Source organism: Erpetoichthys calabaricus, chromosome 9 (assembly GCF_900747795.2).
Source record: "Erpetoichthys calabaricus chromosome 9, fErpCal1.3, whole genome shotgun sequence".
Taxonomy (NCBI): Eukaryota; Metazoa; Chordata; class Cladistia; order Polypteriformes; family Polypteridae; genus Erpetoichthys; species Erpetoichthys calabaricus.
Genome location: NC_041402.2, coordinates 196379721 through 196400234, shown reverse-complemented (window position 1 = coordinate 196400234; position 20514 = coordinate 196379721). Strand labels below are relative to the sequence as shown.

The 20514-nt window shown below is 56.0% G+C and overlaps 1 protein-coding gene across 4 annotated transcripts; it reads left to right on the top strand.

Annotated features, from left to right (window-relative positions):
• The first annotated feature begins 107 nt into the window (after positions 1–107).
• Positions 108–19140, top strand: LOC114657065 (FK506-binding protein 15-like). 4 transcript variants are annotated; one of them, XM_051931843.1, is made up of 31 exons: positions 108–391; positions 6399–6508; positions 6606–6684; positions 6762–6831; positions 8828–8902; positions 8999–9097; positions 10687–10836; positions 11007–11075; positions 13672–13815; positions 13893–14029; positions 14116–14164; positions 14268–14387; positions 14460–14547; positions 14635–14744; positions 14816–14903; positions 14983–15095; positions 15182–15280; positions 15405–15499; positions 16048–16150; positions 16240–16272; positions 16560–16731; positions 16809–16945; positions 17033–17191; positions 17268–17420; positions 17495–17557; positions 17622–17723; positions 17800–17907; positions 17982–18428; positions 18480–18541; positions 18615–18699; positions 18783–19140. In XM_051931843.1, the coding sequence occupies exons 1-31, from the start codon at positions 342–344 to the stop codon at positions 18858–18860; spliced, it is 3447 nt and encodes a 1148-aa protein (XP_051787803.1). In that variant the 5' UTR covers positions 108–341; the 3' UTR covers positions 18861–19140. The 4 variants fall into 4 exon arrangements, with proteins under 4 accessions (XP_051787803.1, XP_028664648.1, XP_028664650.1 ...); XM_028808815.2 differs by having other exon boundaries at positions 17982–18541; XM_051931842.1 differs by lacking the exon at positions 108–391 and adding an exon at positions 5767–5828 and having other exon boundaries at positions 17982–18541.
• The last annotated feature ends 1374 nt before the right edge of the window (positions 19141–20514 follow it).

Sequence of the window (20514 nt, the reverse complement as noted above, 5' to 3'; positions counted from 1 at the left end):
AGCTGACCCTGCCGCGTCCAGATTCCCACTTTTAGCGACTTTGCACCGGTAGATCTGATGGAGCGCCCAGGTTTTAAGACGAGCCGAGTACTTAAAGCCAACTCCCCCTTAGTCCGTCCGTAGGCACGATTTACGGCGGCAGCTGACTAGTCAGCTGATCGGAGCCCAGATGGGAAGTGCGCCCATTGATGTGTAGCCGCCGCGTTTGTGCGCCTGTAGGGTGGGACGATCGGTCTGTTCGTAACTTTAGGGGGTCACCCCTGCCCTGCACGTGTCATTGGCGAGGTGTTTGGCCTCCTGTGATTTTTTTTGGGTGACACGGAGCCCGCGGACGGGTGGAGATGTTTGGAGCCGACGACGATGAAGGGGACTTTCTATCCCCCACCGGCGGGTGAGTTCAGGACTGGATTGCTTAGAAGTAGCGGCCCCGGGAATGGACGGCGGTTGCCTGGTTTAGAGAGTAAGGAAGAGAACGAAAGCGCCAGAGAAGAGCGAGGGAGGCCGGCGTTCGGGGGGTGGACTTCCAACTTTGGCCTTGAGAGACCTCATTGGTCTGCTTGGACACATGCGAGGCGTCCCGAGGGACCCGTTCACCGGATTCGGCTGCAGGATTACCACATGAGACCTGTTGCTGCAGGGCTGACTGTGGGGTGGTCCTCCTGGACTTACCCCCCGTCAATGCCACTGAGGTTTCTCCGTGGACCTCGTGGTGTAGGACAGGACAAACTGCCGGGCGGACTCGGGGATGTCTTGGTGGACTCAACTTCAAGTGCAATGCCGGCGACGTCTCCGTGGACTTAGCTGAATGTCTAGCCGGATTTGGTGTCTGGTGGCTCGGCGACATCTCGCCGGCCTGCTTGTGGAGATGGAGGTCTTACGAGATTCTCGTCCAGGTCTTTAAGCCGCACTGATTTTCAGAGTCACATTGGACACATCTAAAAACCAAACACCGTCCTGGAGAAATGAATGCAAGGTGTTATTAAGGAAAGATCCAGCAGTACGAGTGGATAACAGGAGCCTTAGATGGGGAATTAGAGGAGAAAAGAACAAAAGGGGGCACTGATAGAACAATGAAATAGTAGCAGAAATAATTCAATAACGAGAAGAGAGCCTTAAAAAGCAAAGCGCACGCATTTTAATTGAATAACAATAAACGCAGAGGCCTCCATGACATTTTAAAACGGACTCCTTGTGCAGAAGGAAGCCCCCCGTCGCCCCCTTGATGTATGCCAATAATGACACAATTGAGAGAAGTTAACATTCAGAGGTTAAGATGACCTCGGGTGGGTGGTAGATAGATAGATAGAGTGAAAGGCGCTATATAATAGATAGACTATTAAATTCACATACTCCAGCAGCAGCATACTGTAAGAACAATATTAAATTAAAGAGTGAGAACAATGCAGGTATACAGACAGACAATAACTTTGTATAATATTAACGTTTACCCCCCAGGTGGAACTGAACAGTCTCATAATGTGGGGTCTCCTCAGTGTGTCAGTGAGCAGGACGGTGACAGCAGTCTGTCGCTGAAGCTGCTCTTCTGTCTGGAGATGATCCTGTTCAGTGGATGCAGTGGATTCTCCATGATTGACAGGAGTCTGCTCAGCACCCGTCGCTCTGCCACAGATGTCAAACTGTCCAGCTCCATGCCCACAATAGAGCCTGCCTTCCTCACCAGTTTGTCCAGGCGTGAGGCGTCCTTCTTCTTTATGCTGCCTCCCCAGCACAGCACCGTGTAGAAGAGGGCGCTCGCCACAACTGTCTGATAGAACATCTGCAGCATCTTATTGCAGATGTTGAAGGACGCCAGCCTTCTAAGGAAGTATAGTCGGCTCTGTCCTTTCTTGCACAGACCATCAGTATTGCCAGTCCAGTCTAATTTATCATCCAGCTGCACTCCCAGGTATTTATAGGTCTGCACCCTCTGCACACAGTCACCTCTGATGATCACGGGGTCTATGAGGGGCCTGGTCCTCCTAAAATCCACCACCAGCTCCTTGGTTTTGCTGGTGTTCAGTTGTAGGTGGTTTGAGTCGCACCATTTAACAAAGTCCTTGATGAGGTTCCTATACTCCTCCTCCTCCTGCCCACTCCTGATGCAGCCCACCATAGCAGTGTTGTCAGCGAACTTTTGCACGTGGCAGGACTCCAAGTTATATTGGAAGTCCGATGGCTGAACAGGACCGGAGAAAGTCCAGTCCCCTGCGGCGCTCCTGTGCTGCTGACCACAATGTCTGGTCTGTCGGGGCTCAGTTTTTGGATTGCTTGATTTCACGGGACGGCGCTCATAAACGCACTCTACTGACGTCCCCCTCTAGTCCATCTGTCACATCCTGTCGTTAGTGACCTGCCACTCTCTCCTTAATAAATGAAATGAAAACTGAAAACGCTGCCACTGTCAAACCCCTCAACTAAAGTCCTCAACAGCAGAGGGGAGCAGCCCAGGTGCATGATGGGACACGATGGGGACAGGCTGGGCATTGGGGACCTCCTCGAGGCGTCTGTGTCGGAGATCCAGCAGAATTCATTCAAGTTAACGACAAATCGAGGACACCGGTGGACGTTAAGGGGGGCCGGAGCCAGGAAGGACTAAGAGTTGGGGGAGCTGAAGCAGTGACCACCTTTAAGAAGTGTCTGATGAGATGTGGAGACCACTTAGCTGAACAAGTGCGTGACGGATGGACTGAGTGGTCCACCTTGGCCTAGCGGGACTGCCGTTTGTTCAATTCCTTTAAAGGGGGTGAGGATTGAGAGGAGGCGTTTGCTTTGAGGGGCTTAAAGGTCGTGTCCGATTCACATCTTGAAGGGAGCTGGCACTACTCGGGCACAGCTGCTGCAGTTAAACTGCAGCACAGGGTGAATTTCAAGATTGTCGTAGAGTTTGGGCGCAGATGCCAAGTCACTTATTGCAGGTGACACCAGGTGGAAATAAAGTGGGCAAAGAAAGTTGGAGTGAGAACTGGAGCTTTGGAAATACGCAGCGGTTTAACAAATCAGACGAACTTCCTCCAAGGCCCTGCAGTGCCCCCTACTGGAGTCACCCCTCGTAGGAGTTGGCATTAATGGATTAGTAGGCGGCCCACCTGCTAGTTACAGTGGTGGTGGGGGGCACAGATAATGAGTGGGGACTCAAAAATTCAATGACTTGCTAAAAAAACAAAAGTCGAGGTCACCGTCCAGATACTCCCGTTGAGACGCAGTGCCCTTGTCCTGGCGCTGTTTCTCTGCCCGTTTCCTGCCCTCCCCTTCTGCTGTCACGTCGAGACCCTTCAGAGTTGCTCTTTTTTCTTTTTTTCTTCTTCTTTTCTGCCTCAGTTTTAATTTTGAGAACCAAAAGGAGTCACAGGGAGCCAAGAGGGTGCCAAGCATCAACCAGTCCCAAACTGGCAGGGCGGTGTGTGTGTGGGGGGCTGCCACGGTGCCGCTGCTCCGCATTGTTTATCTGATTTTTCTTGCAGATGCCTGTGCTGCTCAGGGTCGTGTTGCTGGTGGGTGGTCTTTTCACAGCGGACCCTCATTATTAACAAGTCCGTCCATCTGCTCTAACACAGTCCTTGTGGTGGTGGTCTCCTCAAGGTTTGATGTGACCTGACGTGGGTCCCGGGGTCTGCCGGAGCCCATCCCAGCCAGCACAGGGTGCAAGGCAGGAACAAATCCCGGGCAGGGCGCCAGCCCACCGCAGGGCACACACACCAAACACAATTTAGGACCACCAGTACACCTCACCTGCATGTCTTTGGACTGTGGGTGGAAACCCACGCAGACACGGAGAGAACATGCAAACTCCACGCAGGGAGGACCCGGGAAGCAAACCCAGACGGGTCTCCTTACCACTGTGCCACCTGATAAAAATCAATGAGGTCTGAAACAGTGGCACTCAGCGGACTGACTGACTGACAAGACCGTAGTCACGTGACGCCCCACCCACTGGCCCCAGATGACTGCACCCCACTCCTGTGCTGCTGGCCAAATCCACCAAGTTTTGCCCGTAAACCCCCCCCCCAATTTGCTGTTATGTGTCTGGATTTTCAGAAGGTTTTTTGGGGGCAAACTAAATAAAGTGGGGGGGGGGGGTTCAAGGTGCAGTGCGGAGACAGGAAGCAGGGGCTTATGGGAAGGGGAGCCTTTCAAGATGCCGTGACCATCAGTGACAGCGCCAATGCTCTTTTCCACATATGCAGCTGATGTGATTAGAACTGAAAATGCCAGCTGGTCAAGTCAGATGGTGACACTTGTGACCAAAGAAAGGAACGAGGGTGACAAAAAAAAACGATTGTGGGGGCACCAGCTGGGTCACCCCCTTTAATATATTCATAAAAGAAAGCAATAAATCATCTCCTGAGAAGGGCTTGGGTCCGAATGAGTGCCCTGCCAATGCCAATGCCCAATTTTAAGGTTGCTAGTGTGGAAGGGGGCGGGGCCATCTCAGGCATGGTGGGCGGGGCTGCGTCTGCAGTGGAGGAGAGAGAAGACCTCATTAGTGACCACGCCCCCTCTCGCCCCAGAGTGGCTGTGCTGGCAAAGGGGGTCCCAAAGCACACACGGTACTCGGCTGGGTGGGATGGCAGGTTATCAAGAATCGGGCGAGTCGTTGTTGAGGGGTCTGGATGGGAGTGGGCAGACTTGCAAACGTAATGGGAATGAATGTAAAATATTAGGGGAGTCTGTGACTTGTGAGGGGGGCCTGGCGCTCCACATGGATCTGTCACTTGCAGACAGGGGACAGAAGCAGTGGGCTGATGGGAGGTTTGGTTTTATTGCGCCCTGGTGGGTGCCAAGCACGTCACGGTCGTTCTGAAGTGAGGCCTCCGCCCGTGTGTGCAGTTTGGGCTGATCGAGCAGCGGCAGCAGAGAAGGGCCAGGCGCTTATGGGGGCTAAGAGGGCATAGTGCAGGGGACCCCGGCTTGTACTTGGAAATAAATTACACCACCGGGTCACAGATTTCATGCACATGTGACAAACAGAGAGCCGCAGACTGGTGGGATACGTAGTTTGGTGGACGGTGGGACTTCAGGGATGGCGCAGGATTGGCGAGGGTTTGATTTCCAAATCGCCTCCTTGGCCTCAGCCCTTTAACGTGCATCATGACGTCCCCCTGTCCCAGTTACCCTCCGCTCCGCGGGCCCACCCCACCTCAGCAGCAGGATTGACCTTTGACATTCCACCTTGGACTCGACTGCAGGACCACCTCAGAGGTGTCCCACCGTCACTGGAGTTGCTCTTGGATGGCCGTCGTGTCCCTTGACGTTCCTGAGCCGTCTCCACAGACATAGCAGCAAGTTGGGGGGTCCGAAATTCCCTCCTGGCTCTCCTCAGACTGACGCAGAGGTGTGACGTGGGGGCTCAGCGGTGGGATTGCCATTTGGAGACGTCAGCCTGGGCCAACTCTTAAGGTGTCTCGGTGGCAGGACAGGCTGTCTTTGGGGGGGCTTCATCGTTTTAGGACTCCTAGTGTAGATTCAGCCACAGAATGGTGGTTTGCCGCATGGGTTTCTTGTTGGGTCAGTATGGTGGATGGGGTGGGTGCGGCCCCCTGTGCCAGCCTCAGAAGTGTGTGTGTGTTCTCGAGACGGTGGGCTCCTCCCGGGCTGAGGGGTGGAGTCTCATGTTGGTCTTTAATTCCTCTCACATGCTCGCCTGCTCCAGAGTGGCCGTCCGCTCCTCTCCTCTCCGCTGCGCAGGCCGTTGCCAGTCGGCTGTAAATTCTGCCACTTAGTTGTGAGCCCCGGGTGTGTGGCAGGCTGGCCGGCCGCGTCTTAAGATTGAACCCGCTGGTCATGTTGGCGTCGTGGGATCAGGATTACCTGTGGCAAGAGGTTCATGGGTAGGGCGGGTGGTCTTATCTTCAGCCAGACAGGGGAGATACAGTGGGCTAGGCTGGTGGGGGGGTCTTTGTCACAATGTCTGTCCCTCTGTTCACGTTTGTTTGAATTCTTCAGGGCTGTCAGTGGGGCCCATTGTGGTCTTAAGTGGGCTTCTGTCTGTCTTCATGTTGTGTGACCGGAGGCTCTTCAGGAGCCCCCCAGAAAGGCAGTGTCTCTGTGCGCATGTCTGCCCGTCCATCTGTCTGTCTCTGTGCCCGTCTGTCTATCTGTCTCTGTCTGTCTGTCTGTCTGTCTCTGTGCGCATGTCTGCCCATCCGTCTGTCTGTCTGCCCATCTGTCTATCTGTCTCTGTCTGTCTGTCTGCCCGTCTGGCTGGCTGGCCGGCCATCTGTCTGTCTCTGTGCGCATGTCTGCCCGGCCATCTGTCTGTCTCTGTGCCTGTCTGTCTGTCTGTCTGGCCATCTGTCTGTCTGCCCCCTCCTGCCATTCAGGCTCATGGCTGCAGGTGGGCCGTGTGCTCTGAGCGGGTCTCCTGTGTTCAGCTTGTCTTGCCCGTCTCCCCTTTGCAGGGCGAAGCTGGCGTCTTTGTTTGGCATGGACCAGGCATCGGTGAACCAAGGGAACGAGTGCTTCCAGTTCACGGCACCAAAGCAGCCCAAAAAGGGTCCCGTCCAGACAGGTAGGCACCAGCCGTCTGTGGCACTGCTTGATTCTGCATCTGGCTCAAACACAAAACAACTGCGTACCCGCTGAGACCACCAACTTTTTTTTTGTAGCCCCACCTTCCCAAAAGCCACCTTCTGCTCCTGGAGCTCCTGCCATCCTGCTGGCCACGGCGGTGACTGCCTTCCGATAGTGAGTATGGCCGACATCGAGGTGTGGCGCGCATGCAGAGCTTTTGGGGCTCCTCCTCACCCGAGTGTCTCTTACAGTGTGAGCGGGCAGTACGTGAAGCAAGGCAAGCTGGGAGCAGCCGTACTGGGAACGCACAGCACACACGAGGTGAGCCACGCTGGGCGTCTGGGGGTGTGCGTTAGAGCAGGCTTACTAAACGTGGGGGCCGTCGGGTGTATGCAGCCCTCTGCACAGAGTTGATATTTGTGATTTGCTTGATGCTCAGCAGATGTTGCTGCTCTTTTTTTTCCTTCCTGCTTTGTCACCTGTTTCTGTGACCACTGTGCCATAATAAACACAGGACCACACGTGACTTTGCTGAGGTCGCCACTGCCTCAAATATTTGGAATGTCCAGAAGCTCTTGATGAAGACCAAGATGACGGTCCTAGCCCCAGTAGTCTGCGAGTCGCCACGTGACAGGCCTTCCCATTTCGTGTAGACATTCAGACGACAGACCCACTCGTGCACACGAGTGCCGCTTGACCGCTGTGTGCCACCTGAGAGGTGGGATGAAGAGGACGGTGGTGATGAGGTCTTTATGTGAGGCCGACGGGTGGGATTGTGGCGAAATACATCACCGTGATCAGCTCAGGGCCACCAGGGTTTGTGTCCTGTGGCCTTTAGTTTGGAGTTTTCAAATTTCATTGTGCTGGAGGGAGAAACAAATGGCATGCGTGACGGGCAGATTTGTGGGAAGTGAGCGCAAAAGACGGGCATTCTGCTTGACGCTCTACCAGTTGTGTCATCTTTTTAACCATAAAAGTGCCAGCTTGTATGGCGTCGAAGTGTAGAAGAAAGGGGCACCGTGAAGGTGTGGGGTCCATCGAGGCCTTGGTGGATAACATTGACATGACCTCAGTGGCACACGATCTGATGATCTCTGTAATACAGGAGTGACCAGGCGGCACAGCGCCAGCACCTTTAGCTTGAAATCGAAACTCGCCATTGGGTAGTCCTTTCAGAATTGTAAGAAATAGGAAGTTCGGTTGGCGGTGAACGAACAACCAAAGTTCAGGTGATGCCATCTGAGCCACCACAAGACCCTCTGGGCGATGCCATCTGAGCCACCACAAGACCCTCCGGGCTCCGTTTTCATCCACGGGACTTGGTTGTGCTTGACGTGAGCGACTCGCCCTTGGCGTTACCTTCTCCTGTCCCAGCTGTTTGTTGGTACGACTTATTGTTGCAGAAATTTGTGCCAACTAGAAAATGTGAAAAGCCCCCTGAATGTTCTGCCATGCAGCCCCCCCTTTCTGACGATTTTCCATTTCGACTCCAGGACTCGCTCGCTTGTTCACCGTCTCCGCACCTATTTGTGGGGTCGAGTTCATCCTTCCCCTCAATGCCCACTAGAGGTCCTCGAGTACATGGATTTGATACTTCAGTTGCAGTCCCCCCCCCCGGTCAGCTGTCTTCTCAATGACCTCTCAGAGTTTTGCCCACACCCCGCAGCACGGACCCTTCACACCTGCCATGGGTTTGGTTCTTCGTCTTTTCTATAAGAAACTTTATCAGAAGTTGTTGGGGGTCCCACAGGGGTCTCTACTGTGGCTGCCGCTTTTTTATTCTACGTAAAATAAATTTAGCGATTAAATCAGATATGGGGGGCTCCAAGTCATGCAGCGAGTCCCACCAATCCAAACAGGAAGACCCCAAAGGAGCTGCGAGTTTAGCAGACAGCATTCAGCGTGAATACACAATGGGGGTCCGGAGGCCATTCGAGAGGGTGGGAGGTTATATAGCGCCCTTGCTGCGCGGAGGTCAAGTCGAGGGGCATCGGTGCCCGTGTGACACCCCGTCTAGAGCACTGGGTGCAGGTATAGTTGCCGCGTCACTAAAGGACTTGATGGAGCCAACAGAAGGACCACCAGCCAGTGAGAGGTCGGGTTAAGGAAGCGCAGCTCACGTGGTGATGTGATGAAGCTGAGCGGACGTCGGGCGTTGAGATCTTTAGTGAGAACTCGGGGCACAGGTGGACGTGCAGACGTGTGAAGTTCGGGACCACCTGGCGTAGTTTAGACCCTTCATCACCTTTGCAGCTCAACTTGCTGCCGTTTTCAGGGCTGGGTGGGCCGCTCTGATGTTCTTCTCCTGTTGTCTCAGTACAAGATCCTCCTGTATGCCAGTCCTCAGAAGCCCGTGGCAGCTGCCAAGATCCACCCCTCTTTTGTTTTGACGGTAAGCACCTCACCCACGGGGCTGGGGTGGGGAGGTTGGCTCCGTGTGCCATTGTGCCTGCTCTAAACCACTGCACCCCCCCCCCCTCTCCATTAGGTCCAGCCTGGCAGCTATGCCACATTCTATGACGATCAGCAGCAGAACTGGTCCCTCATGTTTGAATCTGAGAAGATGGCGATGGACTTCTCCAAGGAGGTGAGTCCAAAGGGGGGGGGGGGGGGGGGGGGCGCTGAGGGGGGTCTGTCACGATATGCTCTTTGGGGCAAAATCAGACCTGTGGTGGGGGGGTTAGGCTGTAGGACCCCCTAAGAAGTGACCGAATTCAAGCCATAAGACCCTCAGGGGGCCAAGCCCCACCATTGCTGTTGAGTTCTAGCTGGCCCCATGTAGAGGGGAGGACCGGTGACCTTCATCATCATCATCATCATCAGTTTATGTAATGTGCACTTGACGTGAACACCCTGACTGACTGCCCTGCCAGGCCTGCATTGCACTTCTGGACTGCCACCCTGTTAGGTGAAGACCCCCACCAAAGCACACACCTGAGAGGCATGATGGCGCAGCACAGCGCAGAAGGTGCGCGTGTTTTATGGATTTGTGTATTTGATGAGTTAGGAATGCCAGTCCTGTCCTGAGTGGCAGGCAGTGAGATGTGTGCCACCCACTGGTGATGTGGCATAATAAGCCCCTAAAACAGGCTTTAGTGACGCCACACCCACAAATGGTGGGTTTCCCTATTTGCTGCTTGTGCCTACAACAAGCTGAATTAACATTTAGAGTTATGTGAATAAGTAAGTGCACCCCAAAAAGTGACACATCTGCGCTTGTAACAGAGGGGAGTCAGGGTGGGGGGGGGTGATGAAAATTTGACTCTGCAGTCATTTTACACGAAGAGATACGCAGTGTGCGTCCATGGAATACGTAAGCCCACCCTTGGCTCTACTAGCTGGCATTGCCCCTCAAGTCAGCATTTCAAGTCGCTGACGTTGATGAGGAGGAAGTTTTTCCCAGCTGCTCCCCAGTGGCGCTGTGCGATGTCTGAGGGGTGTCTTACGTGCACAGCTTGGTGCCCCCAAAAGCATCTCAGACGAGGTTTTGATGCGGCCCTTCCAGACGTCTCCATTTCATCCTTGGTGACTTTTCCGCCATGCTTAGGGTCGTTGTCATGTTGCCAGGTCCACTGCCAGGCTGAGCTTCATCCTTGTGACTAGTGGTCTCCCTCAGGCACAGTGAAGACGGTGAGCTGCCCGGGCCCTGACACCGGTTAGCCACCCAGACCCCATCAGGTCCTTCTAGTCAAATGAAAGCGTGTCCTCTTGGGGGGTCCCAGAAGTCCGTCCTGGCTGTTAGTGGGCAGACCTTGGCCTTGCCCTGATGTTCTTCCCCGTTTTCTGCTCCTGCCTTCACGTGTGCCACCTCTCTCTAATGGCTGACTCCTGCACTTTGACTACCTGGGCCCCTCGTGACCAAGTTCAGAGCTTCTTCAAGACCCTCACCATATGTGAGACCACACCAAGTGCAGAGGCTCCACAATGACATCCTTTAGATCAGGCGTAGCCCCCCATCTCTGGCCCATCTGGAGTGGGTCCTCTTTGTAAGGTGGCGGGTCACTCGGACTTTTAGGATCACATACAGACAGCCTACTGAATTTTGACCCAGTTGACCCAAAGTGGCAAGGTGACAAGTTAGTGGCATGGGAGCTCTGGAGGCCACGTCATGATGGACACCAAGATCTTACAGGACGTTAATGCCACCGTTCCTGTTACACTCTTTGCCCTTCACAGGTGTGCCTTGCCAAAGTGAACGCAGCCCCCACTTTGGACGGCGTGGTGGTTCAGGATCTGCTCCTGGGAGAGGGGCCGGCTGTGGACAACGGGGACTTGCTGGAGGTCGCCTACTCCGGGTGGCTGCTGCAGAATAACGCCATAGGACAGGTATGGCAGCGTTTGGTCCTCGGCCTGGCATTGTGAGTGCTGTCGAGGGTAGCGGTAGGTTGGCTGGCACTCCCTGTGTCACATGTCACCTTGTGTTCTCAGGGATCGGCCAATCAGTCACCAGTGTGACACAGGTGGCCCCTTCACCCCTCCCTCTCTTGTCTCTGCAGATGTTCGACACCAACGTGGGAAAGGAGAAGCTGCTTCGCCTCAAACTGGGGGCCGGGAAGGTGATCAAGGTGAGGTGGGCTGGAGTCCAAATGAGGTGGTGGGCTCAGGCTGCAGACTTGTGACAAACTTCAGCGTCCATGACAGATGTGCACTTGAGAGGACTTCTGAAGATGAGAATACATTTGGTTTATATAGCGCCTGTCTTCCCTCAAGGTACTGAGTGCAGTTTTGACCAGATAACTCAATGAGTCGGCCCGCTTTCATCGAGACCACACGCTGATGTTAATGAGAGAGGAGCAAGTCCTGGTCCGGGGGGGAGACGAGCGTGAGAATCGATTTTAGAGGACGCAATTGGCAAACCCCAGCTGGGTGGGGGTCTGGGTTTGGGTTTGGGGTATCCCATGAGACACGAGTCCTGCTTCAGTGCCATGTCCTGGCAGTTTCTTCCTGATTCCTACAACTCTTCCTGGCTACAGTCCGAAATGCACTTCCTCGAGTCGCCACTAGGAGTTGACTTAGAATGAAGAAGTAAAGCTGTCTGGGATGTAAAGGCGGGGCTAGAATAGAGAATTAGATATGTAAAGGTGGGGCTAGAATAAATAGATATGTAAAGGCGGGGCTAGAATAGAGAATTAGATATGTAAAGGCGGGGCTAGAGTAAATAATTAGATATGTAAAGGCGGGGCTAGAGTAAATAGATATGTAAAGGCGGGGCTAGAGTAAATAATTAGATATGTAAAGGCGGGGCTAGAGTAAATAATTAGATATGTAAAGGTGTGGCTAGAATAAATAATTAGATATGTAAAGGCGGGGCTAGAATAAATAATTAGATATGTAAGGCCGTCTGTGACTGACAGAAAGATACGTAAAGATGGGGGTCCTCGAGCGCAGGATTCACTCTTTAGTTTTCAGAAGTTGAATGTGCCCCCCATGAGGGAAGCCCCCCCCCCCTTATTAATGCGTTTCCACCCTCATCGGACTCGGCCCCCACCCCCACGTTACACGGTTTTCCCGTTTCTGGAGCCGTTTTGTGGAATGTGGCGTTGGTCCCGTGCCAAATTTCCTATTGTTTGAAATGGCCAACCTTTCAGGGCAGCGGACCCTCGTTTCATCGCCTGCTGTGACGCGTTTCAGAAAGCGACGTGGCGGTGACGCGGTTCGCTCTTTCAGTCAGAATGATGTGGCGCAGACTTCTAGTGACACCGAGTCAGGCGTTGATTTTTCGTCAATCAAAGCACACGTGATCTCCATCCATTCGCTCAGAATTTCACTCTTCAGGACCCCTCAACTTGCCAAAAAAACACCAAAGGCACCGGAGACGCGAATTCACCCGCCTTGTGTGTGCGATGCCTGATGGACACGACGTGACCGAGTAGGTCAGGGTCACCACTACACACCAGCACTGTCACCGGCCTGCTGTGACGCTCATTGGCACCCGCTCCGTTTTGGGCAGACCTTGTATGTTTGTGTACAAATGTTAAATTTGGAGGTGTGGCCATGCGTGTTGTGACCACCCGGGAGCGTGGCAGCACCCCAGACCCAAGTGCCAGTCTAATAACAGGGTTTATTTGCACATCATGCCCATAATCGTCTCCTTCACCTTCCGCTCCTCCAGGTGAGCCTCATCCCATTCCACCTGACTCAGACTGGGCCCAAAGTGACCCGGCAGTAAGTCCAGGAAGTTGGCACTATGCATCCCAGCAGGGCACCCCACACTGTGTGGGAATCCCAGGCCAGGGGTGCTGCCTTCTGGTGTAGTGGGGGAGAAAATGTTCAGCCGCAAAAAAGAGTCCTTCCATTGCACTTGAGAGTCCTTGTTCAATCCCAGTCAGGATGCCAGTCCAGGTGTGCCATCCATTGTGTTGTCATTTGCTGCCCAGTGTGCCCCACATTACCGTTGAATGTGCAGTTGTTTAAATGCCAGACCTTTGCCAGCTGGCGTGTTGCTCTTAATGTTTAATACGCACGCCACAAATCCAGAGCCGTGATGGACTTTGGCATTGAGTTGGACGGCTGTAGACTGCCACGCGGCTGGTGCCACATCGTTAATGGCAGACATGTTTCCTTTCTGTGTTGTTTTGGACCAAGGGGTACTTCTTGTTCAGCGGCTGAAAAGACCACCACTGCCACTACGTGTTCTTCTGTTCTACATGAGGCTCTCTTGTGCCACCTCCCCCATGCCACGCATCATGTCCCTGTCGATTGTGCCCGCTCTGTTGTCACCGATGTTCTTCAGGCCATTTAAGTATGGCTAGAGCAGACTCTGCCCGCTAACGGGTGACACCCCCAGCACAGCCACTGTCACATCAGGTGCCTATAGTGCCATGAGGGCAGACCCTGACTACTAAAGGGTGGCACTGCAGGCCCCACCTGCTGAATCATAAAGCCGACTCTCACGTGGGTGGTCTTTTGAGGTTTGTGATCCCAAGTCCCCGCCAGGCCACTCGTGAGTGACACCGCAGGCCTAATGTTACTGGCAGGATCAGACCCCTAGGCCGACTCCCAGCACGGCCACTTGGTCACCGCTGACGTTTGTCTCGCCCACCTCTCACAGGGTCATTCGGACAGAGGCAGACTGGCACCAGACAGCTGTTTGTGGTAAAGCTGGCGGCCCCTCGGCCTGGCAGCCGGATGTTCGCTGACGCGCCTTATTGTTACTTTTAGGGCTGGGAGGAGGGAATGTTGGCCATGAAGAAGGGCGGCCGCAGGCTCCTCGTCATCCCCCCTTCTCTGGCCTATGGAGCGCAGGGGGTGCCCAGCCGCATTCCCGCCGACAGCACGCTCGTCTTCGAGGTGGAGCTCCGGCGGGTGAGTGGGTGCTATCTTCATTCTCGGGGATGGTGGGACGGGCAGAGCTGATCTCGCGGCTCCTTCTGTGCCCGCAGGTGAAGTTCTTGAAGGACGGGGGGTTCGACAGGACCAGCACGGGCTCACGAGACTCGAGTGCGTCATCTCCGGCCCCCAGCCTGGAAAACGTTAGCCTCGAGACTGGCATCCAGTCGGGTGTACCAGTGGCCAGTAGGTAAGGGCACCAACAAACGGGGGACTGGGTGGAGCGGGCACCAAATGCCAAGTTTTTTCCTGTCTGTTTTGCTCATTTTTTTCCAGGGAGCCGCCATTGCGAGCGAAGTCCAATTCTCTGAGCGAGCAGCTGGCGGTAGGTGCCACGCCAGTCAGATCCGTCTGGTTGGGTGGGTAGTGGGAGGTTCTGCTTGGACCCCCTCATCTTTTTTTTTTTTTTTTCTTTCTTTGCAAACAAGAACCCGGACTCTACCAAAGCCAAGCTGATCTCGCGCATGGCAAAGATGGGCCAGCCGATGCTGCCCTTCCTGACGGGGCCGCTGCCATCCCAGATGGACTCGAGTGACTCTGAGTTAGAGGTGAGCCCTGAATTGTGCCCGCCTGAGATTTGCAGAGTTTCAGATACCTGACCCCTTTGTTGTGCTTGCCAGGATGCCAACATGCTCCGAGTCATTGAGCAGCCCAGAGGCCCGAGTCCACCTCATGCCCAGATGCCAGCACACCCGGTGATGACACAAGGTGAGATGTTGGCAGACAGTCTGGCCAGCTGGTACTTGGCACCCCTTTTTCATGTTGTGACCTTTCTCTTCTTAATGCCCACCCCAGTGCCCCAGGCTGTAGCAGGGCTGCCTGTATCCTCTGCTGCCCTCGTGCCACTTTCCATAACGCCGGCCCAGCCACAGCCTGTCCTGCCAGCCAGTGCCCACACGTTCCAGGTGAGTGCCTTATTGGTGGGCACATTCTGGGTGAGTAAGGGTCTTACTGAGTTGTGTTGTGTGCTTCACAGCCGTATCCCTACCCACAATCCTCCTTGGTGCCCTCGCCGATGCAGACAGCTGGGCCGATGTACAGCGCGCCCACAGTGCCCTTCCAAGGTAAGGGGTCAGTCTGGTCAAGTCAGGACGCTTGTGCCAGGCCAGACCACAGCTTAGCCACCGCCATGATGTCTTTCAGCGCCTCCTAGTGACGTCACGGCCTTCCTGATGACCGAAGCGAGGCAGCACAACACCGAGATAAGACTGGCAGTTGGCAAGGTGGCTGACAAGGTCGAGCAGCTGACCGCCAAGGTGAGGGTCTGCCGTGCCAGCAGTGCCGCCAAAGCGGGATGCCTTGATGCCGTCGCTCTTGACCTTTGACCCTCTGGTGTTTCCAGGTGGACGAGTTACACAAGCAGGGAGGGGCGCCCCTGGGGCTGGCATCGGTCTCCATGGAGACGGCAATGATCATGCAGAACATTCAGAGGATCATTCAGGTAGGACCTTGGACAGAATGACCTCACCAGGTGGCATGTGCTTGACATGCAGGACAGGGGGGGTACGCTGGCACCAAGGAGATTACCTGGCATCATGCCCTGCCATTGCTTGTGTCCTTCGCAGGAAAACGAGCGGCTGAAGCAGGAGGTGTTTGAGCGAAGCGTGCGGATCGAAGAGCAGAACACGAAGATGAGCGAGCTGATCAAGCAGAAGGAGAGGTGAGGGGGCACCGCGGGCATCCAGCATCCTCGTGGGGAGTGCCAGTCTGTGCCCTTTGGACCTGGAGGCGTAAACAGTTGGAGTGCAGTAGGTACAGAGGTGCCCCGGTGTGGTCAGTCAGCCCGACATGAATGGTGAGTTGTCCATTTCACGCAGGACTGGTATCTGGGCCGGGCAGGTGATGGCACCCCAGAGCACAGTGCCAGTATGTGGCAGGCATACACACAGTACTTGACCCTGGCACACTCGGCAACAGACCTCCATTCTGTGGCAGTGACCACAAGTGAATGGCATTCGTGCCAGGGAGTGGGTGACCACAGTCCTGCTTCTGGTAGCTCTGGATGCCCGCCTCTGGCCGGGTGTCCCCTTTCCCTGTCGTCGCCAACACTGACGTACTGCCATTTCTGAAGGCTGACGTAAGACCCACCACACAACTCCACGCAGACGGGTACGATGATGCCTGCCAGCACAACTTGCTGGGTACGCAGTTGGCGCTCCCGGCCTTCACCAGGTTGCGTTGGGCTGACTGGCACGCTGTCCTCCTCAGGTACACGGAGCAGATAAACCTGCTGCTGGAGCAGAGGAACGACTCGCTGAAGTCCAACGCCTCGCAGACTCAGGCCCGGGTGCTGCAGGCCGAGCAGGACAAGGTGAGGTGGGCACAACCTCTGCCCTCGGAGGTGCCCTTTGCCAATGATGCGCCGTGAGGCTCTTGTTACTGTCTGCTTTCTCTTCCCAGCATGCTTTGCCACAGGAGGGAGATTGGGACCAGGTGAGACTCCGTGCCACGCCGGGGCTGCTCGGCCAAAAACTGAGCTGCCATGTGGCCTTCCTGTGACTTTCTGTCACTGCCAGGCAGAACTCTGTACACCCAACCCCCCCATCCAGGCTGGCATTTCTGCCCTCTGATTTTATTTAGTTCTGCTTTGCAGTGGCATCCCAGTCATGGGCGGCAGGTGGCCCAGAGTGCTTTTGTGTTGCATGCCAGTGTCACCAGGCTTCAAGCGGGCACATGTACCAGTGTCACCAGGCAGCTCTCACTGTCTTCTCTGCCCTCAGGCCAAAGTTGCCCAGGAACTGGCAGCCGCCATGGCGCAGATCAGCCACCTCCAGCTGGAGCTCAGCGCCCAGCAGAAGAAGGAGACAGAGCTGCAGGTCCAGCTGGGCAAGACTCTGAGGGAGGCCGAGGCGTGCCAGGCTCAGATGAGCAGCCTGCACTCGCAGGTGGGCGGTAAGTGGGGGGGTGAAGGTGGAGACCTACAGTGGGCAGTGTGGCACCCTGATTCATCCACGCACTTGTGTCTCCAGAGCTGCGGCAAGAGTTGGAGCGGGTACAGAGCCTGGCGCGGGCAGACAAGCAAGGGCAGAAACAGCTGGTGCAGAGGCTGAGGGGCTTGGAGGAGGAGTTGGGCGACCTGCGGGCCGAGAAGGAGGGTCTCGAGAAGGTGGCCACTTTGAGACATGGATGGGGGGGGGGCTAAGTGGGACGAGGCAGACCCTGTGGAAACCCACCGTCCACTCTGTGCTCACAGACCCTGGCGGACAGAAAGAAGAAGTGGGCAGCCGAGCGGCATCGCCATGATGACGAGCTGGAGGAGCTGCGCAGGAGCGGGCAGCAGGAGCTCGAGGGGCTACGGGTGCTGTTGAGGCGGGCCAGGAGTAACACTGACCAGGCGGCCAGCGCCGAGCAGGTACCCGGGGGTGTGGAGTTGGGGTGGGTAGGGGGTATGAGCCTTACCACAGGTCCTGATGGTGCCCTTTACCCAGCTGGCACTGGTCCAGGCAGAGCTCGAGTCCGAGTGGCAGAGCAAGTGCGATCGGCTGGTGTCAGCCGCCCAGGAGGAGCACAGCAGGGCGCTGGCCGAGCTGACCGAGCAGAAGGACGCCCTGCAGGAGAAGGTCACTCAGCTGCGGGACAAGGTGGGATGCCAGCTGGTGGGCTGGGTGGGTGGTGAGGTGGCATCACACTAACTCTCTGTCCTGTCACCCATCAGTTATCAGTTAGACAGTCCAGGCACGAGGAGGAGGAGGAGCAGCTGCAGGTCCTGAGAGAGAAGGTGAGGAAGGGCAGGCTGGTGGGTGCCAAGGTTTGCTTGGCACTGACTCCTCCTTGTCTCTCAGTATTGTGCCCTGCAGGAGAATGCAAAGGCCCAGCGGGCACAGCTAGAAGAGCTGCAGAAGAGCCACACGCCAGGGGCGAGCCAGCCAGATGTGGCAGGAGAGGTAGGTGGGTGGGTGGGCACTGGCAGCCAGCCAGCAGGTGACTTGGCACCCTAAGTGACCTCCTGCTGCTCCTCAGGTGAAGCGCGTGATGAACGGCGTCTTCCAGACTCTGCGCCGGGAGATCCAGCTGGACGAGTCGTACGGTGGCACTGCTGTGTTGGCCATCATCATGGACACCATAAAGGTACCAACTCGGCCCGAGGTCTCGCAGGTTAGTGCCAGGGGCCCAGCTTTGAGGGTCCCACCTTTTTCTTTCAGACGGTCACCTTGCAGATGCTCACCCAGAAGCAGGACGCGGTTCAAGAACGGCCACCGAGTGACGAGGAAGAGGAGGAGAAAGAGGAGCAGACGGAAAAGGAAGTGGAGCGGCCTGCAGAAAAGGGGGATGCCCAGCACGAGGAAGAGCCCACCGAGCTGGCAGCAGCAGACATGAAGGACATGGTGGACGAGGAGGAAGAGAGAGGACCCTCCACAGAGTGTGGGACTGAGGAAGAGGAGAGCAGGCCACTGCCGGAGGAGGAGGAGAAGAAAGCAAAGGCTAGTGAGCAGCAGGTGCCCACTGAGCTGGCAGCCCCTTGCCATGAAGCGGAGTGTCCACTGCAGGTGCCCACTGAGCTGGCAGCCCCTTGCCATGAAGCGGAGGGTCCGCTGCAGGTGCCCACTGAGCTGGCAGCCCCTTGCCATGAAGCGGAGGGTCCGCTGCAGGTGCCCACTGAGCTGGCAGCCCCTTGCCATGAAGTGGAGGGTCCGCTGCAGGTGCCCACTGAGCTGGCAGCCCCTTGCCATGAAGCGGAGGGTCCGCTGCAGGTGCCCAGCAGGTGAGTTTAGAGAGCCTGGCATCGACGGACCTCCACTCGCTCGCTCCTTACGGCTTCTCTCATCTTGCTGCAGGTCGTCTGAGGAGGATCAGCGAGTGTTTCGAGGGGCTGCACCCACCAGGCCACCTCCCCCGCCTGAAGAGGAAGACGAGGAGCCGGTGAGTAAGACGGGCAAGTCTTGGCACCCAGGGGCCCGTCCCAAGGGGCTTGCTCAGTAGTGCCATCTTTTCTGTCTGTGCAGAGCTTAAAGGGCCGGCCCCCTCCCGCGCCACTCTTCGGGGAGGATGACGATGAAGAAGACCTCGACTGGCTCGGCTGAGGACCCCCGTTTGCTGACCCGCTGGGTGGGTCTCCAAGTCCCCCTGCCCACCCCAATGGGCTCTTCAGTGGTGGTGATGTGATGGACCTGCCAGGGGGCGGCTGTGACCAACGGGGAGCCACGCGGTCAGTCAACACCTGGCGGGGGGGGGGGGGGGGGGGCAGCCTTAAAAGTGGGTGGGAGGCAGATGTGTCCGTGTGAGCCCCGCCCCCCGGCCCCACTGTCCAATCACGGACAAGCTTCTTAACTCTTTTTACTAATAAAAGGAAAACCCGCAAAAGCACCCGCAGGTCTGGTTCTTGTGGGGGGCTCAGCTGAGGTGACGTTTGGTAGCCCACTGGCTAGGAGGTCGAGCCGTCAAGGACATGTGACAGAAAGACAAATGGAGTGCAAGTGAGGGGGCGGCCCGAGAGGGAGAAGAGAGCAGTCGTGGCACAAATTGGCAGCCAGGTGCCACTAATTGGCACGGCTGCAGCCGGAAGGGCTTGACAGGGATTTGTCAAAATGGGGGGCATTGCTACAGACTGCACCCCGTTATATAAAAGGACATCTGGAGAAGCCATCAAACACAGGTGGGACTGGAAGAGCGGGCACTGCAGTGGTGCCCTTGTCAGCGTCGTCTGTGGTTATGACGGGTCGAAGAGGAGAACACGCATGTTCAAAAGCCATAAAGCCCACCGAGACTCGGGCCTTTGAAGAGGTCACTGAATGGGCCACGCATCCCCACTGCAGTACTGAGGAGTCAATGCCAGCCTCAAAGATGGGCAGCTACCTCCATGGCAAGGTCAGCGAGTGGGCGTTCAAGCTCAACTGCATGCCATCACACCAAGGAACACGGAGGTGAGAAGGAGAAACTGCCGAGGATGAGGGGCAGACTTGTGTAATTGGTCAGTGTCGGCCACACCAAAGACAAGGTGGCACAGTGCCCACCTTCTGGCTGCACGAATAGCTGAAGTGAGTTTATATATGCTGATGGACCACCACACTGGCACATATAAAGAGTACCAGGCGGTCTCGAATCTCCTTGGTGAGACAGCTGGGGGGGAACGCTCTCCTTCATTCCTGAAAAGAGGGTCCCAGATCTCGTCACAACCTGGGGGTCCGGCAGCTCACCTTACCGGGAGTCCAGGGGGCTCCAGATGTTGTCGTGTAGGGGCCGACTGCCACTCCCGCCTGGGGATGACTGGTGGTCTTGAGGCTTGTGGCAGTCCAGCGTGGCTCTATGGCCGGTGCTTGCGTGTGGTTTGGTCGGCTGGGGTCCTCAGGTGCCCCCCATTTCCTCCCTCAGATTACTACATGAACGATAACTGAAGAGCCCAAGTCTCCTCAAAGCCCCTACGTGTGCCAGTTATGAGTGTCGTTCAGTGCTGTCCCCCCGTCTTCTACAGCAGTGACCCCCAAGCAGGCCAGTCAGGCGTTTATTCACATGGCATTGAGAATGTGCCCAAAATCTGAGTGGCACAATACGACCAGACAAGGAGCTAGCAGCTGGCTCTCTGGTCCCATGTGGTCCGGCGTCGGCTGGCACGGCCCCCGGAGGGAATGCTACAGACTGGCAGTGGGGGACGAAGCCTCTGTTGGTCCTTGCCACGCCCACCCAGCTCGTGTCCTTTCAGCTCTGCCCCCCCATGTTCCCCAAGTCCAGCTGGTCAGT